Source organism: Scyliorhinus torazame, chromosome 8 (assembly GCF_047496885.1).
Source record: "Scyliorhinus torazame isolate Kashiwa2021f chromosome 8, sScyTor2.1, whole genome shotgun sequence".
NCBI lineage: Eukaryota > Metazoa > Chordata > Chondrichthyes > Carcharhiniformes > Scyliorhinidae > Scyliorhinus > Scyliorhinus torazame.
The window spans coordinates 142,938,485-142,950,834 of NC_092714.1; the positions used below are offsets into that span (position 1 = coordinate 142,938,485).

A 12,350-nucleotide genomic window follows, 5' to 3' on the forward strand; every position below is an offset into this window, starting at 1 on the left:
AGTTGGCATCATCCCAGTTCGGGGCATATACGTTCACTAAGACCACCGCCTCCCCTTGCAATTTGCCACTCACCATCAGGTATCTGCCCCCACTATCCGCCACTATGGTCTTTGCCTCAAACATTACCCGCTTCCCCACTAGTATAGCCACCCCCCTGTTTTTTGCATCTAGCCCCGAATGAAACACCTGCCCCACCCATCCTTTGCGTAGTCTGACCTGGTCTATCAGTTTCAGATGCGTCTCCTGCAGCATAACCACATCTGCCTTAAGTTTCTTTAGGTGTGCGAGTACCCGTGCCCTCTTTATCGGCCCGTTCAGCCCTCTCACATTCCACGTGATCAGCCGGGTTGGGGGGCTCTTTACCCCCCCCCCCCCCTTGTCGACTAGCCATCTCCTTTTTCAATCCAGCTCCTCACCCGGTTCCCACGTAGCCGTATCTCCCCCCAACGGCGTCCTCCCGCCCCGACCACCCCACCCCATACCAGCTCCCCCTTCTCCCCAGCAGCAGCAACCCAGTTAAACCCACCCCACCCCCCCGCTAGATCCCTCACTAGCGTAATTGCACCCCCCATGTTGCTCCCAGAAGTCAGCAAACTCTGGTCGACCTCGGCTTCCCCCCTTGACCTCGGCTCCCACTGTGCGAGGCCCCCTCCTTCCTGCTTCCCTGTTCCCGCCATGATTACAATAGCGCGGAAACAAATCCCGCGCTTCCCATTTGGCCCCGCCCCCAATGGCAGGCGCCCCCAGCTCCTCATCCTCCCTCCCCCCCTCCCCCACGACATGGGGAAGAGAGAAAAGTTACAGGGTCGCAGGATTAACAACTTGGGAAATCATCTCTTCCCCCTTTTCCCCCTCTTCACCCCACATATTCGCCCCACCACTTTGTCCCAAACGTTCTTTTTCTAGCCCGTTTATTCCAGTTTCTCCTCGACAATAAATGTCCACGCCTCTTCTGCCGTTTCAAAGTAGTGGTGTTTCCCTTGATGTGTGACCCACAGTCTTGCCGGCTGCAGCATTCCAAATTTAACCTTCCTTTTGTGCAGCACCGCCTTGGCCCGATTAAAGCTTGCCCCCCTTCTCGCCACCTCCGCACTCCAATCTTGATATACGCGGATCACCGCGTTCTCCCACCTACTGCTCTGAGTTTTCTTTGCCCATCTGAGGACCATCTCTCTGTCCTTATATCGGAGAAATCTCACCACTATGGCTTGAGGAATTTCTCCAGCCATTGGTCTTCGCGCCATAACTCGATAGGCTCCCTCCACCTCCAACGGGCCCGTCGGGGCCTCCGATCCCATTAACGAGTGCAGCATCGTGCACACATATTTCCCGACGTCCGCCCCTTCTGCACCTTCGGGAAGACCAAGAATCCTTAAATTCTTCCTCCTCGCATTATTCTCCAGCACCTCCAGCCTTTCCACACACCTTTTGTATTGTGCCTCGTGCATCTCTGTCTTCACCACTAGGCCCTTATGTCGTCCTCATTCTCAGCAGCCTTTGCCTTCACGACCCGAAGCTCCTGCTCCTGGGTCTTTTGCTCCTCCTTTAGCCCTTCAATCGCCTGTAATATCGGGGCCAACAGCACCTTCTTCATCTCCTTTTTAAGTTCTTCCATGCAACGCCGCAGGAACTCTTGTTGGTCAGGGCCCCATATTAAACTGCCTCCTTCCGACGCCATCTTGCTTTGTGCCTGCCTTCCTGGCCGCTGCTCTAGAGGATCCATCGCAATCCGGCCACTTTCCTGGTGTGGGAAGGAAGGGTTCCATTTCATGGGGCACTGGCATCAGTAACGGGACAGGAGGGATCTGTACCATTGGTATGGTCGTCGCCTGAACCGATCTGGGACCAGTGTTTAGTGGAAAGGATAAGTAAGGTGGTCACAAGGACTGTAAACTAGCAAATGGGAGGGGAGGGGGGGGGGGGGGCGTGGGGGGTGCAGGGGAACTCAATACAGTTACAAAAAGAAGCAACCGTGCAGAGAGTAAAGAAATAGTCAGAAACCTATCTTTAGGAACTGCAGCTAATGGTAAAATTACAAGTATAATGGTTAGTGGGTACCAAAGCACCAGATCAGCATGTGAGGAGACGGTAGAGGTTAATAGGATGAACAGGCAAGGCCAGTCTAACAACTAAGGCCAGTCTAACAACTGTGGAGGGGAAAGGAAACATAAAAAATCAAAATGTAAGAAGACTCTGGGAGTGAAAGTTGGGGATGAGGCTGAGTGTTATCAGAGTTTAATACAGGTGCTCAGAATGTGTGAAAAATGGAAGTGCCCAAGAAAATCCTGCAAGGGAAAGACAAATCAGTCGAACATATTTAAAAACCTCATACCTAAAGGCACACAGTATTCGGAATAAGGTCAATGAGCTGACAACATAAATAGAGACAAATGGGTATGATTTGGTGGGCATTACTGAAACATAGTTGCAGGCAGACTGGGACTGGGAGTTGAATGTCCAAGAGTACTCAGTATTCCGAAAGGATAGACAGGATGGAACAGGAGGTAAAGTTGCTTTATTAATTAAAGATGACATCAAGGCTGTATTAAGAAATGACATTGGCACGAAGGGCTAAAATGTTGAACTGATCTGGGTGGAAATACAAAACAAGGGAAAAAACTCATTGGCGGGAGTAGTTTACAGGCCCCTAAGCAATACTTTCAAAGTGGGGCCTAATGTAAATCAAGAAATAATGAGGGCTTGTGAGAAGGGTACAACAGTAATTATGGGTGATTTTAACATGCATATTGGCTGGATTAATCAAATTGGCAAGGGGAGCCTCGAGGGAGATTTCATGGAGTGTATGAGGGATTGTTTCTAGAGCAATATGTTATGGAGCCAACCAGGGAGTAGGCTATTTTAGATTTAGTATTATGCAACGAAAAAGGGTTGATAAATAGTCTTGTCATTAAGAGTACTCTTGGAAGCAGTGATCACAGATTGCAAGAATTTCAAATTTTGATTGAGCGAGAGAAGACAGAGTGCCATACAAGAGTTTTAGCATTGGGCAGAGATAATTATACAAGCCTGAGGAAAGAGTTGGCCCAAGTAGAATGGGCACAAATAATTGAGGGTATGACAGTTGAGGAACAATTGCAGATGTTCAGGGAAATATTAAATACCTCTCAATTAAATTATATTCCTGAGAGGAAGAGGAATTGTAAAAGGGAGAAAAACGTTTCATGGCTAAAAAAGGAAGTCAAAGAGGACATAAAGGCAAAAACTAGGACATACCCTACTGCAAAAACTAATGGTAAGCTGGAGAATTGGGAGAACTTTTAGGGTTCAGCAAAAGGCTACTAAAATAAAATTAAAAGATTTAAGATTAACTACGAAAAGAAACTAGCAGAAAACATAAACACTGATACCAAAAGCTTCTATAAGTCTATGTAGAGGAAGAGAATAGCTAAAGTAAATGTTGGCCCTTTAGAGGACAATACTGGTGAGGTAATAATGGGGAACACAGAGATGGCCACAGAATAGAACTATAGAATTCCTACAGTGCAGAAGGAGGTCATTCGGCCTATCGTGCCTACATCAATCCTCTGAAAGAGCACCCTCCCTAGGTACATTCCTCCACCCTATCCCCGTAACCCCATCTAATCTACACGTCTTTGGACACTAAGGGGCAATTTAAACTGAACACTTTGGGCTTATACTCGCTGGGGTTTAGAAGAATAAGAGGGGATCTGATCGAGGTATATAAAATACAAGAGGGATTGGGCAACACGGTAGCACAGTGGGTAGTACTGCCAGTAGATCTAAAACTGAGATGAGGAACTACTTCTCGCAAAGGGTGGTGAATTTGTGGAACTGCTGCCCCTTGTGCGGTGGTGTCTGAATCATTAAATGGTTTCAAGATATATATATATTTCTGACAAAAAACGGGTTAAAGTGATATCAGGAACAGGTAGGGAGGTGGATTTGAGACCAGGAAGAGATCAGCCATGATCTGATTGAATGGTGGAGCAGGCTCGAAGGGCTGAACTGCCTACTTCTGCTCCTAATTCCTATATACCACTCCAACTCCCTTCCCCTACATCTAACCCCGCTCCACAACAGACTTCTAAAACAAAGTCGTTGGAGACAGGAGTGGACACATGTCAAATGGTTTAGGATTTGGCTGCCAGTATAATGTCATTTTATGCTTGGCGATATGAAAATAAATTTGAACAGAAACGTGGAGCAGATGGCAATTACATCTAAAACATAAACTTTAGCCCCAGATGTCTATTACTCAGACTGGGTATAGGAATAGGTTCAATGCGGCAAGTGCTTCTAGCCCTCTTTTCATATAAAGAATTTTACATGTTTTAATTGGATATTTTTTTCTTTTCAGACACTGATAACTCTGGATATATTGATAACAATGAGCTCCACAACCTCTTTAAAGCAGCAAATCTAGATCTACCAGGCCATAAAATACGAGAAATCAAAGATGAGCTGATGGCCTCTGGAAGTCAGAAGGACCAGATCAATTTTGAAGACTTTGTTGGAGTAAGTCACTGATTTACTTTTTTTAAATTAATTTTGGCTTAAAAAGACTGAGTTCTTGAATATTATTGTTAAAACTCCACCACTATTAAGCAAAAAAGAAAGAATTTGAGTTATCCAAAGGCTTTTACAGCGAATTACTTTTGAAGTGGTAGGCACATTATTGTAATGGGACAGTGAATTTGTGGACAGAAAGGCCCACAAGCAGCAATAGAAATTGGGCTGATGACCTTTTTTTATTTAGTGGTGTTGATTGTGGAATAAATATTGGCCAGGACAGCAGGGATCACTCCTCTTCAAATTGTGTTGTGGTCTCTTTAACACTGTCTGAGAGTGCAGACAGGGCTTCTGTTTAACGTCTCATCTGAAGGACAGATATAGTTTGACAAAGGCAAGGAAGGAATTCTTGGTTTAGCCTTTGCTACCATGTAAATTTTCTGAATTTAGCATGTGATTTATGTTTGCCATAGCCGTGCACTACCATATTTTCTAAAGTTAAAATTAATTTCTTCTAGTACTTAAAGCATATTAATCATCAAAGATGGTCCAATGCATAAACTCTTGAAATGTATTCTTCAAAAACACTTTTCCCCATTTTGTCTGTATATTTAATTACTAAGCAACGAAGAGGGGTATATGTTATGCAGAGTGGGAGATTAATACGTAACTAGGAATATGGGAAATATGGCCTGGAATCCTCCGACCGTTGGGATTCTCCTTTCCCATTGGCAGCGCATCCTCGCCTGTGGGTTTCCCAGCAGCATGGGGTGGCTTCAATGGGAAATCCCATTGGCAGGCGGCGGGAATAGAGAATCCAGTCACCAGTGAGCAGCCCGCCGCTCAGAAACACATGGCTGGGGGGGGCCGGAGAATCCAGCCCATAGTAATCATAAGAAGATAAAAGGTCTTAGAAACAGAAACAAATTTGATTGCAGAGAAATGGTTCACATAGAATTATACAAAAGTTACTACGTCACCACTCCTCTCAGTCTCTCCATTCTCTCTGATTTGTCACACTGTTTATCCGACAGCCAGTACTGGATAAGCAGCAATTTTGACCGATTAAATATTGGGAAGACCATACCATTGTTTGTGGTCTGTGCCACAAACTCCGTTCCCTATACACCAATTCCATCCTCCTCCTGGCAACTCTCTGAGGCTGAACTAGACTATTTGCAAGTGTGACATCCAGTGTGACCTTGAGCTATGCTTCTGACTCCATGGGCGTGATCTTCCAAAGCGAGCGCGTTTAGCCACGTGTTTCCCGGGAGTGGGGTCTCCAGGCTTTCATCGGCCACACTGCGGTGCAGCGAGTTGCTTTTCCGGCACAGCATGGCTGAAAATTGCGCCCCATATCTTCTCCATTAGTCTAACAGCAGATGGCTTGCTACAGCAAAACACGGCCAATATATTTTGCAATTGATTGGAATAAAATTTCACTCCAAAAGAATAGCAGAGTCAATAATATATACTAAGCACGAAGAGTTCAGGAAATAGAATATTGTTGAGAACTCATACTCATCTTGCATTTTCACAGCTTTTCCATGGTTTAAAGAGCAGCGATGTTGCTAAAACATTCAGAAAGCAACTCTTAAAGAAGGAAGGAATCTGTGCTGTTCATGGAACTGAAAAATCCAGTGAAGGAACCCAACACTCTTACTCAGGTATGTCGCAGTGTCTCATTCTTCACCTGCCGTGCTCTAGTTCGCTGCTACAAAGTGCATTTGAATGATTTTAATAGATGCATTTTAGGGAACTCTAGATAAGCATATGAAGGAAAAAGAAATAGAAGGATAAGCTGATTGGGTTAGATGGAATGGGGTGGGAGGAGGCACGTGTGGAACCTAAACACAGACATTCATAGAACATACAGTGCAGAAGGAAGCCATTCAGTCCATCGAGTCTGCACCGACCCACTTTAAGCCCTCACTTCCACTCTACCCCCGTAACCCAATAACCCCTCCTAACCTTTTTGGACACTAAGGGAAAATTAGCATGTTCAATCCACCTAACTTGCACGTCTTTGGACTGTGGGAGGAAACCGGAGCACCCGAAGGAAACCCACGCAGACACAGGGAGAACGTGCAGACTCCGCACAGACAGTGACCCAGTGGGGAATTGAATCTGCCACCCTGGCGATGTGAAGCCACAGTGCTAACCACTGTGCTACCCAATTGGACTGTTTCTGCACTCTGCATTCTGTATAATTCAATGATGATCGCCATGTGTACTTTTAAAGTGAGGGTTCACAATGCAGGTGTATAGGCACTATACTATAGCATTGTCTAAATGCATCCTCGGAAATTTTTTTAATTTGATTTATTATTGTCACATGTATTAGTATACAGTGAAAAGTATTGTTTCTTGCATGCTGTACAAACAATTATATCCCACTATAATGATCTCTGGTCCTCGGACCCTGAAACAATAGCCAATTTAGTGGCTATGGTTTAATTCGATTTCATAACATTGAACTAAATTTTGGTGTGAAGACAATGCGAAAATATTACACAACCTGGGAACAAATCATTGGTCCAGAGTTGGCGTTAATAGCAGAATAAAGGGACTTCCGGTTGCGGCTATGCCTAGGTAGGTCGCACGTTCGGCAGCTCCTGCCGGGAACGGACTTTTGGGCTCTTCAGAGGGGGATTCTCCTTTCCCATTGGCAGCGCATCCTCGCCTGTGGGAAGGTGATAGCAAGGTCTCCCCGACATTATATGGATTGGACCAGGAGTGGAGCGGCTAAAAAAGTGATCCTGGTGCAGCAAAAAGTGCAAGGGAGGAAAAGCAAGATGGCGGCTGGTGGAGACCAAGCAGCGTGGGCGCAGTGGTCGCAGGAGCAGCAGGAGTTTCTTAAACGCTGCTTTGAGGAGCTGAAGACAGAAATGCTGGCGCCAATGAAGGTGGCGATTGAGAAGCTTGTGGAGACCCAGAAGGCCCAAGGGGCGGCGATCTGGGAGGTGCGGCAAAAAGCTTCGGAGCACGAGGGCGAGATCTTGGGCCTGGCGGTGAAGGTGGAGGTGCACGAGGCGCTGCACAAGAGGTGGGTGGAAAAATTCGAGGACCTGGAGAATAGGTCGAGGAGGAAGAATCTTCGGATTCTGGGTCTCCCTGAAGGAGTGGAGGGGCCCGATGCCGGGGCATATATGAGCACGATGCTCAATTCGCTGATGGGCGCGGGAGCTATCCCGAGGCACCTGGAGCTGGATGGGGCTCATCGGGTCCTGGCAAAGAGACCCAAAGCCAACGAGCCACCAAGGGCTGTAGTGGTGAGGTTCCACCGCTTTGTGGACAGAGAATGTGTCCTGAGATGGGCCAAAAAAGAGCGGAGCAGCAGGTGGAGAACACGGAGATCCGAATTTATCAGGACTGGAGTGCGGAGGTGGCTAGGAGGGCTGGTTTCAACCGGGCTAAGGCGGTGCTCCATCGGAAGGGGGTGAAGTTCGGTATGCTGCAGCCAGCGCGATTGTGGGTCACATTCCAAGATCGGCACCACTATTTTGAAACGCCTGATGAGGCATGGAACTTTATACAGACTGAAAAGTTGGACTCAAATTGAGGGTTTGTCGTGGGGGGATGTTTACTGTGATTACCGCGTTTGGGGAATGTTCTTTTTGTTTGAGTGCTGGGTGGGGATGGGTGAATGGATTTGATGTGGGGGCTGTGGGAGAGTGTGGGCGTCGGTGTTGGAGGGGGAGGGCCCCACAGAGGGAGAGGGGGTGTGGAGGCCCGGGGTTAGGGAATTGGGGTAAGGCCGCAAAAAGGAGCTGCGCCAGAGGAGGTGGGGCCGGCTCAGGAAAGCGCGGGCTTTTTTCCACTTTAGGGAAGGATGGGGGTGGGGCCGGGGGGGGGTCGGTGCTGGAGAGGAGTGCACACTAACTGCCAAGGGGTGGGGGGATTCTCACACTGGGGGGTCGATGGAATGGCGGGAGAGGCCAGGGTCAGCAGAAGTCAGCTGACTTACGGGAGTGTCATGGGGGGAGCAAAATAGCTATAAGGATCTAGCGGGAGGGGGGGGGGAACTGGGTTGCTGCTGCATTGGCCAAAAGGGAGCTGGAAGTAGGAGAGGTAGTCGGGGCGGGGGTCCGCCGCCTCGGGGACAGGAGGGTGCGGGAGGCGCGGGCACGTGGCTGGCCTAAAAAAGGAGATGGCTAGTCGGTGGGGGAGGGGCGAGTAGCCCCCCCGATCCGGCTGATAACTTGGAATGTGAGGGGCCTGAACGGGCTGGTCAAGAGGGACCGGATGTTCGCGCACTTAAAAAGACGTGGTTATGCTCCAGGAGACACATCTGAAGGTGGCAGATCAGGTTAGGCTGAGAAAGGGATGGGTAGGGCAGGTCTTTCATTCAGGGCTGGATGCGAAGAACAGAGGGGTTCCAATACTGGTGGGGAAGCGGGTGTCGTTCGAGGCACTGATATTGTAGTGGATAATGGAGGTCGATATGTGATGGTGAGTGGTAGGTTGCAGGGGGTGCGGGTGGTGCTGGTGAACGTCTATGCCCCGAATTGGGATGATGCCGGATTTATGAAACGCATGCTGGGTCAGATTCCGGATCTGGAGGTAGGAAGCTTGATAATGGGGGGGGACTTCAACATGGTGCTGGACCCAGCACTGGACCGTTCTAGGTCCAGGAAGGGTAAGAGGCCGGCTGCGGCTAAGGTGCTCAGGGGGTTTATGGACCAGATGGGGGGAGTGGATCCACGGAGGTTTGCCAGGCCGCTGGCCAGGGAATTTTCCTTCTTTTCCCACGTCCATAGAGCCTACTCCCGGATAGATTTTTTCATTTTGAGTAGGGCGCTAATCCCGAAAGTGGAGGGAACGGAATATTCGGCCATAGCCATCTCGGACCACGCCCCGCATTGGGTGGAGCTGGAGTTGGGGGAGGAGAGGGACCAGCGCCCGCTGTGGCGCCTCGATGTGGGACTGTTGGCGGATGAGGGGGTGTGCAGGCGGGTGCGGGGGTGTATTGAAAGATATTTGGAGGCCAATGACAACGGGGAGGTGCAGGTGGGGGTAGTATGGGAGGTGTTGAAGGCGGTGGTCAGGGGAGAGCTAATCTCCATTAGGGCCCACAGGGAGAAGAGAGAGGGGAGGAAGAGGGAGAGGTTGGTGGGGGAGATTCTAAGGGTAGACAGGAGGTATGCAGAGGCCCCCGAGGAGGGGCTACTTAGGGAGCGACGGAACCTCAGATGGAATTCGACCTGTTGACCACGGGGAAAGCAGAGGCACAGTGGAGGAAAGCGCAGGGGGCGATGTATGAGTATGTGGAGGAGGCGAGTCGGATGCTGGCACATCAGCTTCGTAAGAGGGAGGCAGCGAGGGAGATTGGTGGAGTTAAGGATAGAGGGGGGAATACGGTGCGCAGTGCGGTGAGAATAAACGAGGTATTTAGGAACTTCTATGGGGATCAGTACAGGTCTGAGCCCCCAGCGGGGAGGAGGGGATGCGACGATTCCTAGATCAGCTGAGGTTCCCGAGGGTGGAGGAGGAGGAGGAGGCTGGTTTGGGGGCGCCGATTGGGCTGGAGGAGCTGGTTAAAGGATTGGTGAGCATGCAGGCGGGGAAGGCCCCGGGGCCGGATGGGTTCCCGGTTGAATTCGACAGGAAATATGTGGACCTGCTGGGCCTGTTGCTAGTGAGGACTTTTAATAAGGCGAGGGAGGGGGGGACCTTGCCCCCGACAATGTCCAGGGCGCTGATTTCTTTGATCTTGAAGCGGGACAAGGATCCATTGCAATGTGGGCCGTATAGACTGATCTCGCTCCTCAATGTTGACGCTAAGTTGCTGGCGAAGGTGCTGGCTACGAGAATTGAGGACTGTGTCCCGGGGATGATTCATGAGGACCAGACGGGATTTGTGAAGGGTAGGCAGCTAAACACAAATGTGCGGAGGCTCCTGAATGTGAATATGATGCCCTCGGTGGAGGGGGAAGCGGAGGTAGTGGCAGCTATGGGCGCGGAGAAGGCCTTTGATCGGGTGGAGTGGGAGTATCTTTGGGAAGTGTTGCGGAGGTTTGGGTTCGGGGAGGGGTTCATCAGTTGGGTCAGGCTGCTACATAGAGCTCCAGTGGTGAGTGTGGCTACGAACCGGCGGAGGTCGGAGTACTTTTGGCTGTACCGGGGGACGAGGCAGGGGTGCCCCTTATCCCCCTTGTTGTTTGCACTGGCAATTGAGCCGTTGGCCATGGCACTGAGGGAGTCCAGGAAATGGAGGTGACTGGTCCGGGGGGGAGAGGAACACCGGGTGTTGTTGTATGCCGACGACCTGTTGTTGTATGTGGCGGATCCAGCGGAGGGGATGGCGGAGGTCATGCGCATCCTTAGGGAGTTTGGGGACTTTTTGGGGTATGAACTCAACATAGGGAAGAGTGAGCTCTTTGTGGTGCATTCAGGGGACCAGGGAAGGGGGATAGACGAGCTACCACTGAAGAGGGCGGAAAGGAGCTTTTGGTACCTAGGGATCCAAGTAGCTAGGAGTTGGGGGGCCTGCACAAGCTCAATTTGACGCGGTTGGTGGAGCAGATGGAGGAGGATTTTAAAATATGGGATATGCTGCCACTCTCACTAGCGGGTAGGGTGCAGTCGGTCAAAATGACGGTCCTCCCGAGGTTTCTTTTTGTGTTCCAGTGCTTTCCCATTATGATCCCCAAGGTCTTTTTCAAACGGGTAAGCAGGAGTATCATGGGATTTGTGTGGGCAAATAAGACCCCGAGGGTGAAGAGGGTGTTTCTGGAGCATAGCAGGGACAGGGGGGGCTGGCGCTGCCAAATTTGTGTGGCTATTATTGGGCAGCTAATGTGGCGATGATCCGTAAGTGGGTAATGGAAGGAGAGGGGGCGGCGTGGAAGAGGCTAGAGATGGCGTCCTGTGTGGGCACAAGCCTGAGGGCGCTGGTGACGGCACCGCTGACGCTCTCGCCGACAAGGTACACCACGAGTCCGGTGGTGGCGGCGACGCTGAAGATCTGGGGGCAGTGGAGGCGACACAGGGGCCAGGTGGGAGCCTCGGTTTGGTCCCCGATTCGGGAGAATCATCGGTTCGTCCCGGGAAGGATGGATGGGGGGTTTTGGAGCTGGCATCGGGCAGGGATTAGAAGAATGGGGGACCTGTTCATCGATGGGACGTTTGTGAACCTAGGGGCGCTGGAGGAGAATTTTGGGCTACCCCCGGGAAACGCTTTCAGGTACATGCAAGTGAGGGCGTTTGTGAGGCGGCAGGTGAGGGAATTCCCGCTGCTTCCGGCACATGGGATTCAGGACAGGGTGACTTTGGGTGTATGGGTTAGAGAAGGCAAGGTTTTGGCGATTTACCAGGAGCTGAAGGAAGAGGAGGACGCCTCGGTGTAGGAGTTAAAGGGCAAGTGGGAGGAGGAGCTTGGGGAGGAGATAGATGAGGGTCTGTGGGCTGATGCCCTGAGTAGTGTTAATTCTTCCTCCTCTTGCGCCAGGCTCAGCCTAATACAGTTCAAAGTTACTCACAGAGCGCATATGACAGGGGCGAGGTTGAGTAGGTTCTTTGGGGTGGAGGACAGATGTGGGAGGTGCTCGGGGAGCCCGGCAAACCATGTCCATATGTTCTGGTCGTGCCCGGCGTTGGATAGGTTTTGGAGGGGTTTTGCGAAGACTATGTCCAAGGTAGTGAACGCCCGGGTCAAGCCGAGCTGGGGATTGGCATTATTTGGGGTATCGGACGAGCCGGGAGTGCAGGAGGCGAAAGAGGCCGGTATTCTGGCCTTTGTGTCCCTGGTAGCCCGGCGGAGGATTTTGTTACTATGGAAAGAGGCGAAACCCCCTAGTGTGGAAGCTTGGATCAACGACATGGCAGGGTTCATCAAGCTGGAGAGGATAAAGTTTGC

At 50.4% G+C, this 12,350-nt stretch overlaps 1 protein-coding gene across 4 annotated transcripts in view; it reads left to right on the forward strand.

The window, feature by feature from the left end:
• Nucleotides 1–12,350, forward strand: part of lcp1 (lymphocyte cytosolic protein 1 (L-plastin)) — a 126,625-nt gene that overhangs the window by 58,500 nt on the left and 55,775 nt on the right. For all 4 annotated transcript variants that reach the window (XM_072514286.1, XM_072514285.1, XM_072514288.1 and 1 more), the window contains exons 3-4: nucleotides 4,341–4,498; nucleotides 6,033–6,159. In XM_072514286.1, the coding sequence (XP_072370387.1) occupies nucleotides 4,341–4,498; nucleotides 6,033–6,159 (285 nt within the window). The remainder of the gene's footprint in view (nucleotides 1–4,340; nucleotides 4,499–6,032; nucleotides 6,160–12,350) is intronic.